Source organism: Solanum verrucosum, unplaced genomic scaffold (assembly GCF_900185275.1).
Source record: "Solanum verrucosum unplaced genomic scaffold, falcon-dt-bn FXZP01000264.1, whole genome shotgun sequence".
Classification (NCBI taxonomy): domain Eukaryota; kingdom Viridiplantae; phylum Streptophyta; class Magnoliopsida; order Solanales; family Solanaceae; genus Solanum; species Solanum verrucosum.
Genome location: NW_026020180.1, coordinates 574,451 through 598,287, shown reverse-complemented (window position 1 = coordinate 598,287; position 23,837 = coordinate 574,451). Strand labels below are relative to the sequence as shown.

The 23,837-nt window shown below is 33.5% G+C and overlaps 1 protein-coding gene and 1 pseudogene across 1 annotated transcript; one reads left to right on the top strand and one right to left on the bottom strand.

Annotated features, from left to right (window-relative positions):
- The first annotated feature begins 246 nt into the window (after positions 1 to 246).
- LOC125829200 (protein NRT1/ PTR FAMILY 1.2-like) lies at positions 247 to 3,177 on the top strand (annotated as a pseudogene).
- Positions 3,178 to 6,176: 2,999 nt separating this feature from the next.
- LOC125829201 (protein NRT1/ PTR FAMILY 1.2-like) lies at positions 6,177 to 8,322 on the bottom strand. Its single transcript, XM_049508448.1, has 4 exons — positions 8,197 to 8,322; positions 7,898 to 8,115; positions 7,209 to 7,759; positions 6,177 to 7,098 (listed from the first exon to the last, which is right to left on the bottom strand). Exons 1-4 carry the CDS (start codon positions 8,288 to 8,290, stop codon positions 6,201 to 6,203), a joined length of 1,761 nt encoding a protein of 586 aa, XP_049364405.1. The 5' UTR covers positions 8,291 to 8,322; the 3' UTR covers positions 6,177 to 6,200.
- Positions 8,323 to 23,837: the final 15,515 nt, after the last annotated feature.

Below are 23,837 nucleotides of genomic sequence, written 5' to 3'. Positions count from 1 at the left end.
CACTCAAATTAGGAGGAAACATCATGTTTTTCACCTCAATCGTTTTCACTATTCAATTCACCCCATCTGCAGCATCCAGATTTATACGTGTCCGTGCCTTAATGGTGCATAACTCACCTACCCCTTTAATAATTGATTCCGCGCTGATAGCCACAAATTAGATGATCATTTAAAAATATAAATTTGAGAAAGTTTACCTCAGTATATTTTTGTATCTATTGAATCATAACAAGATCTGTTCCAAGAGGTTAGACTGAAAGAAGAATTTGAACAAGTAAGAAAGAAAATGGAAAACAACCCAGAAAGAGAAGAGTTTTTACTGAATCACTCACAAAATTCAACAAAGGGAGGTTTAAAAACCATTCCTTTCATCATAGGTATGTGTAATAATTTCTCTTTTTTACTTTAGTCTTTCTTTTGTAAATTGTTTAATTGATTCCTTGTGTTGTATTGTAGTGAATGAATCATGTGAGAAAGTGGCAAGTTTTGGTTTGCAACCAAATATGATAATCTATATGACAAAATTTTACAACATGAATGCTGCTCGTGCTTCAGTTTTGATTAATTTATGGTCAGCACTTTCAAATGTATTGTCTATTTTGGGGGCTTTTATTTCTGATTCTTACATTGGAAGGTTTAGGGCTGTGGCCATTGGAACCATCTCTAGTCTAATTGTAAGTTCACTTTATTACCTATATTCTTGTTTTCAATTTGTCCTGTTTAGCTTTGCTATTTAAATGTTCTAAAGATTAAAAACTTGACATACTTAAAACTCTATTATGTTATAATCACCCATCGGTTGCTCATTAGCGATAGGGATGACAATGAGGCAAAATTTTTAATCCGCCCCGCTCCGCCCAACATAACAACTTTTTCATTTGAACTCGCCCCACCCTGCCCTGCATAATTTTTTTTCTAGTTAAGTTTGATACTAAAAATAAATTTATTTTTCAATAAGTTGTATTAATTTAATAGATAATAACTTAAAAAATTATTTTTTAGAGGTCAATTGAGGAACATGTAAGAAATTGTATTATTTTTTATTGAATCATTTTCATTTACTATCTTGAATATTTAAATAGCTTTAAATAAATTATTTTAATAAATAATATTTCATCACTCTTATAACATGTAAAAATAATAATTAGAATTAAGTTTGAACCAACCTAAAATCACATATACGTGCACCCCGCCCCACATAAATTTTAAGAAAACCAACTTCAACCCACCTCGCACAAGCTTAAACTCACCCCGCATCCGCCCCATCTCCATCCCTAATTAGCGATGGCAAATGAAAGACTTTGCTAGGCCCAGCATAGCTTCAATATTCTTCTGCTTCTATTTAAGCCATATAATTTTGGATTTGGATCTTCCTTGTTTCTCTATTTAAGTCATATAATCTGGTCGGGGTACATTACACAACTACCGCTTTTACCCTAGTTCTTATACTTGCTCCATCCATTTGATTGCAAGCAAACCGGCATCCCTAGCTAGGATTTCTTAAGAATGTTTTCAAGCAGATTATTCATGATCTCATATTTTGGCCTTGTTTAGTTGTAGAGGTTTATTCCTTTTCTTTCAACAGGGAATGCTTATTCTTTGGCTCACAACAATATTTCCACAACTCAGGCCGTTACCCTGCGGTCAGTATCAACATGATTGTAATGGAACAACAGCAGCTCAACTTGCTGCAATTTTGTTTTCTTTTGGGCTTATTTCCATTGGTGCTGGTTTTGTTAGACCTTGTTCCATAGCATTTGGTGCCGACCAATTGGAGAACAAAGAAAATCTACATAACGAGAGGCTTATCGATAGCTATTTCAACTGGTTCTATGCCAGTGAAGGAGCTTCAATTGTTCTTGCAGTTACTGTAATTGTTTATATCTAAGATCATTTTGGTTGGCAAGTTGGGTTTGGTGTCCCTGCTTTGCTCATGGTTTTATCTGTTTCTGTTTTCTTGATCGGATCTCCTCATTATATCAAAGCAAAACCTGAAGGGAGTTTGTTTACTGGATTGTTTCAAGTAGCAGTCGCAGCCTTCAGAAAAAGACACATCAATGTTCAGTTGAATTATAGTAATGACTGCTACTATAAAGCACCTGAATCAAAGCTCCTTGAACCATCCACTGACTTCAGGTATACGCGCTTCTATATTTTCCTCAATGGTATAGACATCTTCAACATCCATTCATGCGCTTATTCTCATACAATATTTGATTTACCGACATGAAATTGTGCAATGCATATAGTTATTCATTATATATTATATTATAGGTGTTTGAATAGAGCTTGCATAATTGAAGATCCTCACATGGAGTTGAAACCTGATGGAAAAGCTTCAGATCTATGGAGCTCTGCTCCGTCGAACAAGTCAAAATAATGAAGTGTCTTCTTACCGTTCTTCCCATGTGGTCCACCTGTATTATGCTTCTTGTGTCGTTCAGTCAGCCACTTTCGATATATCAACTACTGACCGTGGATAGACACATTACCTCTCAGTTTGAAATCCCAGCAGGATCATTTGGCATGATTACCGTTCTTTCTTTGACAATCTGGTTTGCTTTTTACGATCGTGCATTGGTGCCTTTACTGTCAAGGTATACTGGACTGCCGACTGGGATAAGTCCATTTTCCAAAATGGGGATTGGCTTATTTCTGGGCATTCTGGCTACGGTACTTTCAGCTATAACAGAAACCATACGACGCAATAAGACAATCAATGCAGGGTTTGAGGATGACCCAAACGCTGTGTTAAACATGTCCTCTATGTGGTTTGTACCACAGTTGGCACTATACGGGGTGGCTGAGGCTTTGAATGTGGTTGGACAGATTGAGTTCATATACAGTCTACTTCCAAAAACCATGTCTAGTTTTGCAGCAGCTCTTTACACGTTTGGCCTTGCGCTTGCCAGCTTAATTAACAGTCTCTTGGTGAGCGTGGTGGATAGTATTACCTCAACCGGAGCCAACACAAGCTGGCTCACAACCAACATAAACAGAGGTCATCTAGATTACTACTGCTGGCTGATGACTTTCTTATCTGTGATTAACTTCTTCTATTTTTTAGCCGTTTGTCGGTTTACTGATCAGCATCACCATGATGGTAGGAGTGGCTTATTTCCTGAGGCAGAAGAGGAACACTTCGCGAATAATCGTTTCCATGGTGCTTCATTGTAACAATCAAGTGTGTACGCTATTAAATGTTTGGTTGGATTAAATGGTTTCAAAATTAACTTGTTTTCCTCAAATTTAAGGAAAATGACTTCCATTCATTGTTCAATATTTTTTTCTTAAAAACTTTCTCAGGACCTCCATAATGAGTTGGAGAGCCATCACGTATACTCACACCATTTTTTAACGCATATTTTCACATTTGCAGGCCATCTTTTAGGAATTATCCAAATTTCTCAATTTTTCGTGTGTTAATATTAGCCCATGGATCTAACTCATCGGAACACCCAAAAAAGTTTTCTGAAAAAACTTTATTTGGACCTCCGTAGTGATTTGGGAACCATCACGTGTACACACACCATTTTTCTAACTCATATTTTTGCATTTATAGGCCATATTTTAGGAATTATCCAAATTTTTCAATTTTTCGTGTGTATTAACCCATGGATGTGGCTCCCCGGAGCAACTAAAATTTTCCTGAATTCTTTTTATGAGGAACTATGTAATGAGTTGGGGAACCATTATGCATACTCACAACATTTTTTTAACACATATTTTTGTATCTACATGCCATTTTTTAGAAGTTATCCAAATTCTTGGTTTTTCATGTGTATTAGTCCATAGATCTGATTTTCCAGGGCACCCAAAAAAAAATTCTGAAAAAACTTAGTAAGGAACTCCATAATGAGTTGGGAAACCATCACACATACTCACACAATTTTATAACGCATGTTTTCGCATACATAGACCATTTTTTAGGAATTACCCAAATTCCTCAGTTTTTCATGTGTATTAGTTCATGGATCTGGCTCCCCGGAGCACCCAATTTTTTTTTCAGAAAAAACTTTATGAGAACCTTTGTAATGAGTTGGGGAACCATCACGCTTACTCACACCATTTTTACAAATATATTTCCACAGTTACATGCCATTTTTTAGAAATTACCCAAATTTCACAGTTTTTCGTGTGTATTAGCCAATGGATATGACTCCCTAAAGCAACCACAACTTTTTTTCTTAAAAACTTTATAAGAACCTCCATAATGAGTTGGGGAACCATCACGTATACTCACATCATTTTTACGTAAATTTTTGAATTTACATGTCATTTTTAGGAATTACTCAAATTTCTTGATTTTTCGTGTGTATTAGCCCATGAATCTGGCTCCCAAGAGCACCCACTAAATTTTTTTGAAAAAACTTTATGAGGACCTCTGTAATGAGTTGGGGAACCATCACATATACTCACACAATTTTTTTAACGCATATTTTTATATTTACATGTCATTTTTTAGGAAATATCCAAATTCGTTGGTTTTTAGTGTATATTAGCCCATATATCTGGTTCTCTGGAGCACCCATAATTTTTTTCTGAAAAAACATTTTGAGTACCTTCGTAATGAGTAGGGAAACCATTACATATACTCAAACCATTTTTAACACATATTTTTGTATTTACATGCCAATTTTTAAAAATTACACAAATTTCTTGATTTTTCTTCTGTATTAGCCCATGGATCTGGCTCCTAAGAGCACCCACTAATTTTTTCTAGACAAACCTTAATGAGGACCTCCGTAATGAGTTGGAGAACCATCACGTATGCTCACACCATTTTAAACGCATATTTTCGCATTTACATGCTATTTATTAGGAATTACGTAAATTTCTTACTTTTTGTGTGTATTAGCTCATGGATCTGGCTCCTCGGAGCACCCAAATTTTTTTCTGAAAAAACTTTATGAGGACCCCTTAATAAGTTTGGGAACCGTCATGTATACTACACCATTTTTAACACATATTTTTGCATTTACAGAACATTTTTAGGAATTACCTAAATTTCATGATTTTTCGTATGCATTATCCTATGGATCTGGCTTCTCGGAGCACTCAAAATTATTTTCTAATTTTTTTTTTAGAATCTCCGCAATAAGTTGGGGAACCATCACGTATACTCACACAACTTTTTTAACGCATATTTACGCTTATATAGGTCATCTTTTAGGAATTACCCAAATTCCTCAGTTTTTCATGTCTATTAAGCACATGGATCAGGCTTTCCGGAGCACCCAAAAGTTTTTTCTGAAAAATCGTTGTAAGTACCTCCGTAATGAGTTAGGGAACCATCACGTATTCTCACACCATATTTTAATACATATTTTCGCATTTACATGTCATTTTTTAGGAACTACCCAAATTTTTGGTTTCTCGTGTGTATTAGCCCATGGATTTGGCTCCTCGGAGCACCAAATTTTTTTTTTGAAAAAAATTTATGAGGACCTCCGTAATGAGTTGAGGAACCATCACGTATATTTACATCATTTTAGTGCATATTTTCGCATTTTACAGGCCAATTATTCAAAATTACCCAAATTCCTTAGTTTTTCGTGTATATTAGCCAATAGATTTGACTCTCCCGAGCACCCAAAAGTGTATTTTTGAAAAAAAATATGAGGACCTCTGTAATGAATTGGGGAACAATCACGTATACTCACTATTTTTAACGCATATTTTCGCATTCACTGACCATTTTTTTGGAATTACCCAAATTTTTTCAGTTTTTCGTGTATATTAATCCATGGATCTGGCTTCTCGGAGCACTTGAATTTTTTTTTGAAAGAACTTTACGAGGACCTCCATAATAAGTTGGGGAACCATCATGTATACTAACACCATTGTAACACATATTTTCTCATTTACAGACCATTTTTTAGGAATTAGCCAAAAATATGTTTTGACATTTGATCAATGAATGAGAAATATTTCTTGATATTTGTTTGGTAAATGAAAAATATTTTACAAGTAATAATAATTTTAGCAAATGGAAGAGTGTTTTGATAAAGATTTTGAGTACTGAAGATTGATAGTGCATAAGTATTTGTTGGAACCAGTAATATGAAATTAAACACATTTCTATAAAAATAACTTCTGTAATATTAATATTAACTCTTCTAACATTTCAGGTGAAGGAAGTCACAAGAAATGCAAATGATTCAGACATAAAACATAGCGTACACACTTGATTGTTACAATTAAGCACCATGGAAACGCTTATTCGAAGAGTGTTCCTCTTCTGCCTCAGGAAATAAGCTACTCCTACCATCATGGTGATGCTGATCAGTAAACCGACAAACGGCTAGAAAATAGAGGAAGTTAATCACACATAAGAAAGTCATTAGCCAACAGTAGTAATCCAGATGACCTCTGTTTATGTTGGTTGCGAGCCAGCTTGTGTTGCCTCCGGTTGAGGTAATACTATCCACCACGCTCACCAAGAGACTGTTAATTAAGCTGGCAACCGCAAGGCCAAAAGTGTAAAGAGCTGCTGCAAAGCTGGACATGGTTTTTGGAAATAGACTGTATATGAACTCAATCTGTCCAACCACATTCAAAGCCTCAGCCACCCCGTATAGTGCCAACTGTGGTACAAACCACATAGAGGACATGTTTAACACAGCGTTTGGGTCATCCTCAAACCCTGCATTGATTGCCTTATTGCGTCGTATGGTTTCTGTTATAGCTGAAAGTACCGTAGCCAGAATGCCCAGAAATAAGCCAATCCCCATTCTGGAAAATGGACTTATCCCAGTCGGCAGTCCAGTATACCTTGACAGTAAAGGCACCAATGCACGATCGTAAAAAGCAATCCAGATTGTCAAAGAAAGAACAGTAATCATTCCGAATGATCCTGCTGGGATTTCAAACTGATGGGTAATATGTCTATCCACGGTCAGTAGTTGATATATCGAAAGTGGCTGACTGAACGACACAAGAAGCATAATACAGGTGGACCACATGGGAAGAACTGTAAGAAAACACTTCATTATTTTGACTTGTTCCACAGAGCAGAGACTCCATGGATCTGAAGCTTTTCCATCAGGTTTCAACTCCATGTGAGGATCTTCAATTATGCAAGCTCTATTCAAACACCTACAATATACAATGAATGGAGTGAAAAAAGACAAAATTTCAAATGAGTTTGAAGTTGTGGGTAAATGAAGATGTATATACCATTGAGGAAAAGATGGAGACGCATATACCTGAACTCTGTTGATGGTTCGAGGAGCATTGATTCAGGTGCTCTATAGTAGCAGTCGTCATTATAATTCAACTGAACATTGATATGTCTTTTTCTGAAGGCTGCGACTGCTACTTGAAACAATCCAGTGAACAAACTCCCTTCAGGTTTTGCTTTGATATAATGAGGAGATCCGATCAAGAAAACAGAAATAGATAAAACCATGAGCAAAGCAGGGACACCAAACCCAACTTGCCAACCAAAATGATCTTGGATATAAACAATTACAGTAACTGCAAGAACAATTGAAACTCCTACACTGGCATAGAACCAGTTGAAATAGCTATCGATAAGCCTCTCATTATCTAGATTTTTTTTGTTCTCCAATTGGTCGGCACCCAATGCTATGGAACAAGGTCTAACAAAACCAGCACCAATGGAAATAAGCCCAAAAGAACACAAAATTGTAGCAAGTTGGGCTACTGTTGTTCCATTACAGTCATGTTGATACTGACCGCAGGGTAACGGCCTGAGTTGTGGAAATATTGTTGTGAGCCAAAGAACAAGCATTCCCTGTTGAAAGTGAAAGGCCAAAAATTGAGAACACGAATAAAGTAGAGAGTTTTAAGTATGTCAAGTTTCTAACATTTAAATAGCAAAGCTAAACATGACAAATTGAAAACAAGAATATAGGTAATAAAGTGAACTCACAATAAGACTAGAGATGCTTCCAATAGCCACAGCCCTAAACCTTCCAATGTAAGAATCAGAAATAAAAGCTCCCAAAATAGACAATACATTTGAAATTGCTGACCATAAATTAATCAAAACTGAAGCACGAGCAGCATCCATATTGTAAAATTTTGTTATGTAGATTATCATATTTGGTTGCAACCCAAAACTTGCCAATCTCTCACATGATTCATTCACTACAATACCAACACGAGGAATCAATTAAGCAACTTACAAAGAAAGAGTTTAAAAAAAAAAAGAGAAATTATTACACATACCTATGATGAAAGGAATGGTTTTTAAACCTCCCTTTGTTGAATTTTGTGAGTGATTCAGTAAAAACTCTTCTTCTTGTTCAGTGTTATTCCCCATTTTTTTCAAAATTTTTTGTTACTTCAATCAGAATGAAACAAAGAAAGGAATTTTGAGTATGAATCTCCCAACAGAAAAGATGCATAGTACATAAAGGAGTCTAAATGGAGTGACAAAAAGTGTATATAAACAGACTAAAGTTTCATAGTGGAAGTTTCTTTTTTTCGTCCATTTCAAAAAAAATGAAATCCACCCCCCTACCCCATCTTTTTTAATTTCATTTCTTTTACTTTTCTTATTCAATACGACAAGACTAAAGGATACTTTGATATATCTTTATATTAAGATCACAAAATTCCAAAATTTTTATTTAATTTTTTAAATTTTCGTATCAAATCAAAATAGGTCAATTAAATTGAGACCGAGGAAGTAATATTTTTCATATAATTTTTAAACATCTAACATTTAAATATTAAATTAATTTAACTCAATTTAACTTTGAAGATTAATCAAATTGAATCCCGTGAATTGAAATATGATGAATAAAGCTGAACTAAGGGAGTACTTAATGAAAACTTGTGTAGAGTTACTTTTTTAAGATAATAATAAAAAAATATACATTTAGCTTATGCTTACTAGTACTAGAATAAGATCCTTTTTCCGTATTGTCTTACTTTTAAAAAAATAATAGTAATAGTTATAAACATATTTAAGACAATTAAATATAAGGTTTAACTTGAATTGATTTGAAAAATAATATAGCGTTTGTATCAAGTTAAGTATATTACTTCCTTTAGAAAATAATAATAATAACTTCTTCTTCTTTTTTAAGAAAGCAAAAAATATGAGATTTAGATGATGCGTACTAAAGATAATATGTTATTTATATCAATTTTAAGTGTTTTAATTTTCTTTATAAAAAATAATTATAATCATTTTTTAAGACAATAAAAAATACAGGAAAAAAGCATAAATACCCCTTATTTATAGTTACACTTTTTCCCCATTATTTTAGTTCATTTTACTTTATTTTCCCTTATTTAGGTTCTGAGTTTGCGTTACTTCAAGTTTCATTAAATATTGAACGAAATAATTTAAAAAAAATTGTATTTGACTTGAATTATCAATTGAATTCTTTTTATTTACAATTTTATCAACTAATTATTTAAACTTAATAAAATGCAATCTTTTAAATTCCTTTAACCGTTGATCAAGCCAATATGACAACTTGATAGTCAAATTAAAACAACTGTGTGATTTCACACATAAAAGGAACATAGAATTTTAGACTCAAAATGCTTAAAACAAAAAGGGAAAACAGAATTAAAAGGAAATATATATATATATATATATATATATATATATATTATAAAGTGATAGTGTTATTTAGGAACCAATAAGTGACTGGACAAAAAGTGTATATAAACAGACTAAAGTTTAACAGTGGAAGCATAATAGTCCAAAGTTAACATCCATTATCGAAGTTCCTTTTTTCGTTCATTTCAAAAAAAATAAAAATCCACCCCCACCTCCTATTCCAATTCTTTTAATTTCAATTTTTCAAGTGTCATATTTAATATTACAAGATTAAAAAATATTTTAATATATTTAATATATCTTTAATTTAAAATATAAGATTCAAAACTCTTAGGGCCTGTTTGAAAAGAAGTCGCTCTAGATATTGAATTTGGTGTAATTGGGTGTTATTGCATTATCTGTCCTGTTTGATTGACTATATAATTACATGGTCAGCAGGTAATTGAGTGTAATTACACTCTCCAATTGGGGGGAGGGGGGAGGTTGTATTAGTGTTGTATGTGATGGTGTAGTGAATATATTTTAAATGTTTAGCTTCTGTATTTTTTGTTAGGTTTGTTGGTGCATTTGATATATTTTAGATAATTTATATACACCAAATTTGTTTTAATATATTTATGATATACGTCGTTGTGGTTAAATAACTTGATAGTTTTTAGTGTATTTGGTTTTTGGTTAGATTAAGATATTGTAACATCTCGCAATTTGAAATAACTAGGAAAAATCTAATAATTGGAAATAATCATTTTTGGAAAGAATGAAAATCTGGAAAATTTTGTTCAAGTTAGAATAAGTTGAGTTTTGGTCAACTTCAAACGGCAATAATTCCTAGCTCAGGATGAGTTAGATGTATTTTCAATGGTTGGAAATCTCTTGGAATAACCTTTCCAACGCCGCTGAGTTTGCACGATTCCGAGTTCGTATAAGTGAGTTATGCCCTTTGGAAGTTGGGTTGTTTGAATTAGGAAAGCCTAATCCGGATTTGGTAGGGTAATTTAGTCTTTTCCTTACCTAATTATTCTAATTCGTTTTTAGGAGTTAATTGGGGTAAAAAACAGATTTTTGCCAGTTTAGAAAAGTTGAAGTTTCACTCTAGGGCTTGGAGAAAAGAGAAAAGAGAAAAGAAGAGAAAGGAGAAGAGGAAAAGCTAGATTCGCCAAGACGATCAATTTTGGTTGTGGATTTCACCAAGGAATTGATCCTACAAGGTATGTGAGTCTTTCATAGCATTGGGTTCGTTCACCCATGCGCCAAACATGTTTATTTCAATGAAATTCGTCCTAAAAGAGTTTGAAAGTTGATGTTTTTGAATTTGAATGTCGTTCTTGAATTGGGCTGAATTGAGGAGTTTCTGAGATCTTTACGTAAAGTTTTAGAGTTGTTTTGAGTTAGGTTCTTGAGTACATATGTTGGGTATCTGAATGTAAAATGAATTTGAGAACAATAGTCGAGTTTAAGCGAATTGGGGCTGAAAAATGAAGAAGGAAAAAATCGAACAAGGAACAGATTCCAAGTCCGCATCGTGGACCTCTTCCTTCAGGGTGAAAATTTTCTCTCTGCTTCGCGGAGAGGAGGCGGACTCCTTTGTTTCAAAATTAAATTTCGCGATCAATTATTTAAAAGCATCTCCGCGTCGCGGACTTGTTCCAAGATGGTGATTTCTTGATCGTTTCTCATGTTTAGCTATCTAAAATCATTCATACACATCAGGAGATCCTTCTTATCACAAATCACAATCCTTGAATCCATAATTCAATTCAAGGAAAGTTAAGAGTCAAGTCAAGAGAAGTTAAGAATCAAGTCAAGAGAAGTTCATAAAGTTTTCAAAAGTCTTTTACAAATGTTTTAACTTTGTTTTAAGATTTAAGTTTTGAGTTGAGTAAAGATTGAAGTCATTTCTTCAAAAGAGTATATCGGGACTATGTATTCCCAAAGATTAAATGTTTCACATTTAAACAAGAAAGAAAACTAAGATTTCAAAAGGAGCCTTTGTGCTAGTTTTTTTTTTTCAAGTAAAGAGGAAAGTTTGATTTCCAAAAGAGCATTTGAGCTAGTTTTTCAGTAAAGAGGAAACTGAGATTTCCAAAAGAGCTTTTAAGCTAAGTTTTGAGTAATTATCTCAAACCAAAGAAAGAGTTTTGTTTTTACAAACATATGAGCTAAAATATATTTTGGGAGTAGTATTGAGCACCGATATGGGGACGAGCTTGAATTCAGATAACTCACGTCTCCATAAACCATGTAGCCATCATGGGTAATAAATGATCATACTTTTTAGATGACTCCTTAATATGCTTTTAGCATAACCTAGTGGATCCACTAAGTTAAGCATCCTATATGACGGCAAAGTATAGGACAGTTCTGACAGCGTGGGCAAGACGTTGTATCACCACTTAGGCTCATAGTGGTGGTTGTCGATTTGAGAAACTCCCACATAAACTATATTACTTTGTTATATGAGTAAAGTTGAGTTTGTTATTGCATTTTCTTTAGCGAACTAAGTTGTTTTTACTATTTTATAAAGCTTTTTATATATTGCATGTGTTTCATTGCTTATTATGAATTGGGTTACTCATGAGTTGAGAAGAGCCGAGGAAAGTGTTTCTTTCAAAATCTTTTCAAGCCTATGTTATGTTTAACATTCCAACTCGCATACTCGTACATTCAATGTACTGATGCCAGTTGGCCTGCATCGTATTATGATGCAGACGCAGGTAACCAGGATCAACATCCAGCGCCTCGTTGATCAGGTTCAGCACTCAGAGTCTGTTGGTGAGCCTCCTTGCATTTTTGAAGACTCCTTTTACTTTGTTTTTAGTATTTTTATAGTTAGGATGATTAGGGGTCTTGTTCTGACATCCCTCTTTGTTTTAGAGGCTTCATAGACACTATTAGTTCAGTTGTCTTTACATTATCATCCAGATGTTGTTTAAAGACTTCAATTGCCGTTTTGGCTAAGTTTTATATCTCTTTAAAGTTATGTTTTAAGGTTATCTTGTTAAGTTAAGTCTTCCACTGAGTAAGTAAGCCAGACCAAGGGTTCGCTTGGGGCCAACAATGGTTCTCGAGTGCCAGCCACGTTTGGAGTGTAGGCTCAGAGCGTGACAGATATATACATTGAAAGGTTAAATTAATTATGTTGTCTAAATTACTTATTAGTTTATGTTGGTGTATTTCATACCAAAATAACAACCAACCTGTTATAATATCTTAATAGTTAAAGCCACTTTTTATAGTAACATGATTATCATCTTAATATAAATACACCATACAATATACCAAAGAATAAACCACCCATTTATACGGAATTAAATTGAAAACACCATTGTATGTCATCCATTATATATCAGATTGAAATGCATACCAAATTTTCACCACAATGTACACCTTAATTAAATTGCAATTGTGAAAAAAATTATAAATAGTTGATTATATTCCGATTGTTACATATTAATAAACGTTTGAATGTTTCTAACTATTTATGAAATTGTGCTGAAGGAATGTATGTGAATTTCAAGGTTGCAGGAGTGATATATGAAGTAACGATCAGGATATGACTGATTGCTTCCCAATTAAGAGTCGAAACAACAATATTTGAGTTGATAATCAAATATGTTGTGCTAAGAAAAAATTGATACATAATTAATTAAATTATAGTGTAAATCATTCTAGTGTTGGGACATATACAAAATATCAATTTTACAACGCATTCTAAACCATTTAAATATATAGTTAATCATTGTAATGGCATAATATATAGTGAACATCAACGTTATACCATAATGTACACCATTATGGAGAATCAACTTATATACTTATAAAACTGTCTTGACAAATAAAAAAATATATTGAAACCAGATTGTATATCAATTAATACCATAATTTTAATTTTTATTCTTATAATATTAACTAAAAATATTATATTACCGGTATACAAATTAGTCTGCATAAATAATTGTTAGGGCATGCAAATATTTTTTTTGCGTTGGTATTTCATATAATGAAATATAAATTGGTATTTCTTTAAAAAGGAATTGAAAACGAATTGGAGGGCGAGAAAAAAATTGAAGAGTAATTTGTATCAAATAAGGATTGTGTTTAGTGGTAGAATTCCTGTTAATTAGACAATAAATTCTCTCAACAAATTAGCATTAAAATTCAAGAAATCAACAAAAAATAAAAGAGAATGAACGTACATCCTAAAAAAAAATATTTAAATAAAGAATCATATGAAATTACAATTGTTATTGAGAATCCCAAAAGTACATGTACACAATAAATTATGAGTCCCACCCTATTAGAACACTAACCCAAAAAATAGCAACAAAAAATGTGTATTATTGTCGAAATTAGTTCTTTGTAGTGTTGAAACTAAAAGGTATTATTGTCAAAACGTTGGTTTTGACTATGGTAACTTTTAGATATAATTTTTTAAAAAATATTTCAACAGAATCTGTATAAAATGATATATATTAATATTAAGGTATTTTATTGGATTCAAATATGGAGTGATACTCTTGCTAAACTGGTTGGCTGAACACCAACTTCAAACCATAATTTATATTTGTACGAAAACAATGTAAACGAGTGAGAAAAGGCTATAATTAATAATTTGATTTGATTGAATAAAAAATTAAGAAAGAGAAAATTAATATATGGGCAAAAAAATAATATAAAAGAGTATTTATTGTTGAAAAGCCAAAAAGTAAATAATATTTATCAATCTCACAAATTTAGATCATAACACCCCCCACCCCCCCAAAAAAAAAGAGAAAGGAAATAAATCGATAACAAAATATATATTAAAAAATTGAAAATTCAATATATGGGCAAAAAAATAATATAAAAGAGTAATTGTAAAGTCAAAAAGTAAACAATAATTATCAGTCCCATAAATTAGCACATAACCACTACCACCCCCCTCCCCCCCCCCTCCCCAAAAAAAAAAAAGAAGGGAAACAAAGCCGATACTAAAATATTTTTTTTTAAAATTAGGGAAAAAAATAATATAAAAAATATTATGGCTGAAAAACAACAATAATTATCAATCCCCCCCCCCCCCTTAAAAAAGGAAATAAATCGAATACTAAAATATATAAATAAAAAACAAAAATTAAAAATTATGTCATATTTGTAATTAAAAACCTAGCTTTGTAAATAAAAAGAAGTATATGCATATATTATTATTAAGGTCTTAAATAGTATATTCTTGTAATTTTTCTTTGCAAAAATATCTTTTATTTTTTATTTTTACTAAGAAAATCATTATTTAAGAATTATTTTGGGCACAAATAACAAATGTCCGCATTTAATGTCACACTTATATCATTGCGAATGTAACACATACACATATTATATTTTGATTGTAAAAGAAAAAGTCAAAATAACACATTGGAGCCCTATATAAGGTGGTGTTGACACCCAATTTTGACCATCCACAAATATATTAATCATCGAGCTTCTTAAATTCAATACGATTTGAAATAATTAACTTTATAAAATTCAAAATATTTTTCAAGTTATTGTCCTTTTTTTTTATTATATAATTTTAAAATAATATATATGTTTTATATAACTTTGTATATAATTGGGATAGTTCATGAATATTCGAAAACCATCTCAAAAATATTTTGTTTTAATTAAATATTTGGTTAATTAGTTTAGTTATACAATAGTCATATTTTTAAATCATGTAGTTTAAAATTAAGTTGACTTATTATCTCGTTAAGGTTAGGAAGCTCGTTAATTAATTAATTTTAACTTGTCTCATTTAGATTTTAGCCAAATTTATTAATTTATCTCAATTTGGTTAACTTCTTAACTTAAGATGGCTAATTTGCAAATCGTGTGGCTATTTTCTTAATTCAAATTGACCATATTCTTTGCTTTATTTTCAAGACCCCAAATTCACACCAATACCCAAAAGACCCAATTCAACAATTCAATTCCTAACCCAAACCCACTCTTAAATTCCTACAACTATTTCAGCAACCCATTTTTCCCTTGAAAAAACCTAGCCCGTTTTTCCCTTGAAGAAACCCATTCCAGAAACCCATACAACAACGATCAGCAGAGCAATACCAAATACCCAACCCCTGTTACTCTTCTTTTTCGCGAGCAGCAGCGAGATCGAAACCCAGCAACTCGACGAACGAGTCCAGAACACAGTCCAACCATTCGCGAGCGAGCCCAGCAGCTCACTCTCCGCGCGTGTCCGTCCTCTCCCAGTCTCATCCTTATCTTTCTGGTACGCAAATCGTACTCTAATCAGCCAAATGGAGTGATCTCACGCCTCATCTGTCCTTTGCTCAAAATCGGACGGATACTGTTAAATTTGACAAGATTCAAAGATGAATTAATGTGAAGATTTGGTAGTTAGGAAGATAATTCTTCATTGGTACAAAAGTCAAGATAACATCTTTTGTAGGTTAAATTTAGGTGAACCATAAAATGGTTTCACAAGGTAAATCTTGACATTTTGATACATTGTGATGTCATGGATAGCATCAATAAGAAGAATTCACTCTCATAAAGATGTAGTTCCTAATTCATTTGTAACACACCTCTCACTTGTTTTCTCATCTTCAAAGGCATTTGATCTTCTTTCTCTCTTGTAGTATTTCACTTGTACTCTTTTGGAGTGAAATAGATATTGGTTGGTTATGTCCGAGGAGTAGGCAAAAGAAAACAAAAGTTTGTCGATCCTCGTTAATTCCTGGTGTTCTTTTTATTGTTGTCTCATTTACTATTTATTAGCTACCTTTAGATATAGCAGTTGTGATTCTATCACTCTTTATATATTCAGCTTCCACAACAATTGGTATCAGAGCTAAGGTATTATCTGAGTATGTTCTGTGGTTGCAGCACAATCTGAACTTCCACATCATAAAAGATTTACTTTGGTCTTTACATTGTTAGCTAGTAAATAGTATTTGTAGCAAAAATGGTAGACAATAAAAATGATGAGTCCACATCGAATGTCAATAATACGCCATCATTGACATCTTCGCTTATGACACGAATTGTGTCAAATACAAATTTTGTAGTTGAAATTTTTGACGGGTCAAGACATTTTGGAATGTGGCAAGGCGAGGTCCTTTATGCTCTTTTTCAACACGGGCTAGATATTGCCATAGAAGAAAAGAAACCAAACAGTGTAGGAGAAGAAGATTGAAAGATTATCAACCGTGTTGCTTGCGGTACCATTCGATCTTACCTAGCAAGAGAACAAAAGTATCCATACAGAAAGGAAACATCTGCAAATAAATTATGGAATTCATTAGAGGAGAAATTCTTGAAGAAAAACAGTCAAAATAAACTTTACATGAAAAGAAGACTATTACACTTCACTTATATTCCTAGTAGCACAATGAATGATCATATCACCAGCTTTAATAAATTGGCGACAGATTTGCGGAATATGGACGTGACTTTTACGGATGGAGATATGGCCTTATTGTTGTTAAGTTCACTTCCCGATAAGTTCAAGCACCTTGAAACTACTCTACTGCATGGGAATGATGAAGTATCTCTCAAAGAAGTTTGTTCTGCCTTATATAGTTATGAACAAAGAAATAGAGAAAAACAAAAGGACGGAGAAACAGAAGCTCTGATTGTGAAAGGTCGTTCTCACATGATTGTGAGAACAAAGATTGGGAGATCCAAGTCAAGATCCAGACTCAGCAAAGATGAATGTGCCTTTTGTCGAGAAAAAGGGCATTGGAAGAAAGACTGCCCAAAGTTGAAAAGCAAAGCCAAACCAAATAATGGGAAGGCTGTCATGGATTCAAATGTGGTTGATTCTGATGACTCCGATTACTCACTAGTTACAACAGATCCATCCAAATCATCTAATGTATGATTGATGGACTCAACTTGTAGCTATCATATGTGTCCCAATAGAGACTGGTTTGTTGTTTTACAAGAAGTAGAATGTGGAGTTATTCATACCGCAAACAATAATCCTCTTACCGCATTTGGTGTTGGTTCAATTCAATTAAGGAATCATGATGGATTGACCAGAACATTAACAGATGTTCGGTATGTATCGGATTTGAAGAAGAATCTCATTTTTGTTAGAGCCCTAGAGTCAAAGGGATTCAAAGTCATTACAGATAATGACATAATGAGAATATGCTCCGGTGCGCTAGTGGTAATGAAGGCAATTCGAAGAAATAATAACATGTAGCACTATCAAGGTAGTACATTTATTGGGACAACAACAACAACATTCAATGACGACAATGAGACAGAAATGACCAGGCTGTGGCATATGCGCTTGGGACATGATAGAGGAAAATGCTTGAAAACTTTATCAGATCAAGGATTGCTAAAAGGAGTAAAAATTTGCAACTTGGAGTTTTGTGAGCATTGCGTCAAGGGAAAGCAAATAAGGGTTAAATTTGGAACAACTATCCATAATACTATAGGTATTTTGGATTATCTTCATTCAGATGTTTGGGGTGCTTCCAAACCACCTTCATTAGGTGGGAAACACTATTTTGTAACCTTTGTTGATGACTTTTCTCGAAGACTGTGGGTGTATACAATGAAAACAAAAGATAAAGTATAGGGAATTTTTCTCAAATGGAAGGCGATGATAGAAACTCAAAGTGGTAAAAATATCAAGTGTCTTCGCACAAACAATGGTGAAGAATACAAAAATGATTTTTTCAAAAAATTTGTGAGGAAAATGGCATCGTCAGACATTCCACCGTCAGAAATACACCACAACAGAATGGAGTGATAGAATGCATGAACCGAACTTTGCTGGAGAAGGTTCGATGTTTGTTGTCCAATGCTGGCTTGGGCAAATAATTTTGGGCTGAGGCAATAACATATGTATGTCACCTCATTAATCGTCTACCATCTGCTGCTATAGGTGGGAAGACACCATTAGAAAAATGGTATGGAAAACCTGCTGAAGATTATGGTTCTTTATATGTATTTGGCTCAATTGCATATTATCATGTAAGAGAATCAAAATTGGACCCAAGAGCAAAGAAAGCTTTATTTATGGGAATTACTTTTGGAGTCAAGGCATATCGTTTATGGTGTCCAGAGACAAGAAAAATTATTTTCAGCAGGGATGTTACCTTTGATGAATCTGCCTTGACAAATAAGGTAACAATTGAAGAAGTCAAACAAACTGATGGTGCTTCAAAACAGGTGGAGTTTGAGGGAAAGATAATTTTCCCAACACATGGATCAAATGAGGAAACAACAAAAGTTTTTCCTCTGGAAGAAGAGCCAGTCGAAGGTGAGGTTCCATCTCAAGAACCTCAACGACAACTTGAATCAATAGCAACCAACAAACCAAAAAGGACAATAAGAAAACCTGCTCGACCCATAGATATGGTGGCTTGTGCGGACTCAATTGCAGCGGATGACATTCCTACCACTTATAAAGATGCAGTCTAAAGTTCAAAAGAAAATAAGTGGAGGTTTGCCATGGATAAAGAAATGCAGTCCCTTCATTAGAATCATACATGGAAATTGGCCAATCTCCCGGATGGCAAGAAAGCAATTGGGTGCAAATGGATATTTGTAAAGAAAGAAGGATTTCCTAACCAAGAAGATGTTCACTACAAAGCAAGATTGGTGGCCAAAGGATACGCTCAAAAGGAGGGAATTGACTATAATGAGGTATTTTCTCCAGTTGTGAAACACTCCTCCATTAGAGTTTTGTTGGCTTTGGTAGCACAGTTGAATTTGGAACTAGTTCAGTTGGATGTAAAAATTGCATTTTTACATGGAGACTTGGAAGAAGAAATCTACATGACTCAGCCAGAAGGATTCAAAGTTGATGGAAAAGAAAATATGGTGTGCAAACTTGAAAAATCGTTGTATGGATTGAAACAATCTTCTAGACAATGGTACAAACGATTTGACAAGTTTATGTTGCAACAAAGGTGCATAAGAAGCAAATACGATCATTATGTGTATTTGTGCAAGCTTGAAGACGATTCCTTTATATATCTTCTCCTATATATTGATGATACGTTGATAGCTTCTAAAAGTCAAGAGGAAATTAATAAGCTAAAGATTCAACTAAAAAAGGAGTTTGAGATGAAGGATTTGGGTGAGGCAAACAGGATTCTTGGCATGGAGACAAAAAGAGATCGACATTCAAATAAGCTTTTTTTTATCTCAGAAAGAATATTTGAAAAGGGTACTAAATCGATTTGGCATGAATGAGAAAACGAAGTCGGTTAGCACTCCGCTTGCTCCTTATTTTAAGCTTAGTGATATTATGTCGCCAAAGAATGAAGTTGCACGAGAATATATGTCAAGAGTACCATATGTGAATGTTGTTGCTAGCTTGATATATGCAATGGTTTGCATAAGGCTAGATATTTCACATGCTATTGGAGTTGTAAGCAGGTACATGCATAATCCTGGAAAAGATCATTGGCAGGTTGTAAAATGGATTCTACGGTATATTCATAATACTGTAGATATTGGCTTGGTTTATGAGCATAAAGATAGTCAATATCTTGTTGGATATTGTGACTCAGATTATGCAAGTGATTTGGACAAACGAAGATCAACTACTGGTTATGTTTTCACTATTGCAAACACACCAGTTAGTTGGAAGTCTACTTTGCAATCAACAGTTGCTTTGTCTACCACTGAGGAAGAGTATATGGCAATTACAGAGGCTGCGAAAGAGGCAATTTGGCTTCAAGGATTGCTTAGAGAGCTTGGTATTGGACAAAAAGGAATCACAATATTTTGTGATAGTCAAAGTGTTATTCAGTTAGCAAAGAACCAAGTTTATCATGCAAGGACGAAGCACATTGATGTCCGATATCATTTCATACGAGACATCATAGAAGAAGGTGGAGTCACAGTGCAGAAAATTCATACTATGGATAATCCTGCCGATATGCTGACAAAAGTGGTGACTGCGGTCAAGTTTCAACATTGTTTGAACTTGATCAACATTGTTGAACATTGAAGATTGAGGTTGAAGACACAATCAAAAGTTGTTGAGAGAAAGTTGAAAATGGAGAATCTTGCCAAGGTGGAGATTTGTTAAATTTGACAAGATTCAAAGATGAATTAATATGAAGATTTGGTAGTTAGGAAGATAATTCTTCATTAGTACAAAAGTCGAGATAACATCTTTTGTAGGTGAAATTTAGGTGAACCATAAAATGGTTTCACAAGGTAAATCTTGACATTTTGACACATTGTGATGTCATGGATAACATCAATAGGAAGAATTCACTCCTATAAATATGTAGTTCCTAATTCATTTGTAACACACCTCTCACTTGCCTTCTCATCTTCAAAGACATTTGATCTTCTTTCTCTCTTGTAGTATTTCACTTGTACTCTTTTGGAGTGAAATAAATATTTGTTGGTTGTGTCCGAGGAGTAGGCAAAAGAAAACAAAAGTTTGCCGAACCTCGTTAATTCCTTGTGTTCTTTTTATTGTTGTCTCATTTACTATTTATTAGCTACCTTTAGATATAGCAGTTGTGATTCCATCACTCTCTATATATTCGGCTTCCGCAACAAATATCATTCTCATTCCGTTGAGAATGGTACTATTTCCAGCTGTTCGACCTTGGAATTCAAATTTCAAATTTTCTCAATTCTATCCTATATTCCATCCGTTTGCCCCTATTTTCAATCTGAATTTTCTTCTATATAAACCCATTGCCCCTTCAGTTTAGGGTTGAAAAGGAGAGTTGGAAAGAGTTGGCAAAAAAAAAAAACTTACAACAAGAGAACAACTTATAAGATTTTAGATACAAAGTAGAGAGCATATATAAAATACGCTCAAAGCAGGAGAAGGGGCTAGTTTTCATTCTTGGTTTTCATTCCCTTAGTCGTTCATCACTCTCCAAAATCTGTTGAGACTTGAAGTTGGTGGTGAAGTCGCTATTAAATTCGTTTGTCCCAATCGTTGCCCAGAAGAAGGTAATAATTTTTCCCTTGCAATACTCTCTTCATTTTTTCCGTTCCAGTATGATGTTAAGAGCTGTGGTGTTGTTGTTTTTGAGTTTTTATGTGTGTTGATGCTATTTCTATCTTCAAGTGATTCAAATGATCTCAATGCTTACTTTTAGTGTTGATTCAAATTTTTGCCGTTTTGCATTTAATATGGTTGTTTCTTTGCTTTTTCGTTTGAGTTTGTTTCGATGCTCCTCATCTCGAATCCGTTTCACTTGAATGTTGTTGAACTTTCTTGCTTATATCCATGTTTTGACTCTTCCGAGTGTCAATTTTGTATTTCGCTTTGTTAATCTTGACATCTCTTCAGCTTCCTCTGTGATGTAGGTTGCCTGTGTAAATTTAATAAGTGAGGCAGTGCGACTGTGAGCTAGCTCTCTCGTATGATTTTATTGTTTTCATCTCTAATGATTGTTAAAGGTCTCAGGTTGATTGGTTTTGGGCATTTCAATCCTTAAAATTCTCTGTTTGTTGTTATGCATTTTTCATGTACTTGTTCAAGCATTCTGTTGGAAAGTGGAATTAGTCAAGTGTATATTCCTTACCATTTTTTCTTGTTAATTTGAGCCTTTTGAAATGATCAGTTGTCGACTTGTCGTCAAGTTCTGAGTCGTCGTGTTATTGTATGTTTCAATTCGTTTGGACCTTACTGCTGAAAACATGCTTACTTTAGTTTGTTAAATACATTATGAGATTTTGTATGAGCATATGTCATGAATAGCAAGTTTGATTAATTTAGATGTTCGTAGCCTAGCAAATGTGTGCGAAGTTGATCTTTTTGTTTAAGCTCTCTGAAATAGAGTGTTTGTTTTTACTTGGGTGGTTTATTTTTGCTTTCAAAAAGTTACTTTCCTTTAAGTTGAATTGTCTAATCATTGTTGTATTTAATGTTCAGCTGCCATGAGATGGATTTTTATCTCAATCTAATTTTAGAATGTGATTCTCTTTTGGTCATTACCCAATTAATAGCTCACTGTTGAAACCACCCCTACTGTTTTGTGTTTTATGCTTTATTTCATATGAGTTATACGTGTATTAGATAGCATACTGATCTTTTATTTCTTCCTATGCTGCATGTGACATCTATTATGACCCATCATGGACTCTTTCAATCGCCATGTGCATTGATGAGTTCTGGGCAAAAATAAGAAATTCCCGAGTCAGCCTTCATTCTTATTTGGATCATCAAAACCGAAGTACAGGGTTGGAAAAATATAAATTACAGGTCCCGAGAGCTGAAAACGCGCTGATATACAGCGTGATACAGTCGATATATAACAGTTGTATACGCTGTAAAAAAAGAAGAGAAATGGACCCAAAGCCTCTCAAATTTTGGTTTTTGTATTGTATACGCTGTATTATTTGCTAGTTGTAGGATAGGTGGAGATTGGGCCAAAGCTCAAAAGAAAGTTAGTTTTTTATGTTAGCTTAGGACAGGTTCAAGGTGTTGGGCTAAGAAGCCCAAATCAGAATTAGGCCCAAGTACTGGCTCAGGCTGGCAGAAAATCAGACTTGGGCCCAAAACTCACTTTCTTTATTTTATTTCGAATTTGTTTAATTGTTTATTTGCTAGTCAATTTTAAGGTTTTCCTAATTCGATTTCCCCAAAAGATAGTCATTTCGAGATTTTCTAAAGACTAATAATTTTACTTATTTTCCTACTTAAGTTACTTTGAAATATTTTACTTAGGTAATATCATAGTATTCCCCTTTTCCCTTTAAAATGATTTCAAGTCTATAGTTTGTCTACTTCCTAAACAAGTCAAACATGCTTATTTCTTGTCTTTAAATAAATTAGTCAAATAGTTAATTATCGGATAACCGCGTGTTAGCGGATATTTCGGGTGCTTTCAAATCCTTCCCAAAATGCTAATATGAACTCCGAACCCTTTAAATATTTTCAATTGATTTCTGTTTTAATCTTTTGAAAAAATAGTTTTCTTAGTTTTTCTTTAAAAATTAAGTGGCGACTCTTAAAAACTCGTCGTTTTCTCTTCTTTTTAAAAATAAATAAAACAGGTGGTTAAATTGAACAAAGTCTAATTAGATGTCTAAGTGAAAAATGATGTTAATTTTAAGTAGTCACCAATGAATTTAGCTTATTAAATAACAATATAAAATATAATAATCTTTTGCTCCTCTTTTTTTTCTTGCGAGATGGATCTCTTTTGGGTAAATTTAGCCCCTCTTTTTTGACCAAATTAATTTTTTTTAATGATTTGGAAAGGAAATAAATAAATCACTTTCTCTTATTCTAGCTTCATTTAATTATTATCTAAATGCCTTGGGAATATAATTTTTATGAACTTAAGTCATGTGTCTGTTC

Excerpts from the sequence above, each read along its gene's own strand:
- LOC125829201 (XM_049508448.1), bottom strand. The coding sequence starts at position 8,290 with ATGGGGAATAACACTGAACAAGAAGAAGAGTTTTTACTGAATCACTCA. Across the intron at positions 7,760-7,897 it reads GAAGCATCTCTAGTCTTATT|GGAATGCTTGTTCTTTGGCT; the intron begins GTGAGTTCACTT and ends CACTTTCAACAG. Across the intron at positions 7,099-7,208 it reads GAACCATCAACAGAGTTCAG|GTGTTTGAATAGAGCTTGCA; the intron begins GTATATGCGTCT and ends TGTATATTGTAG.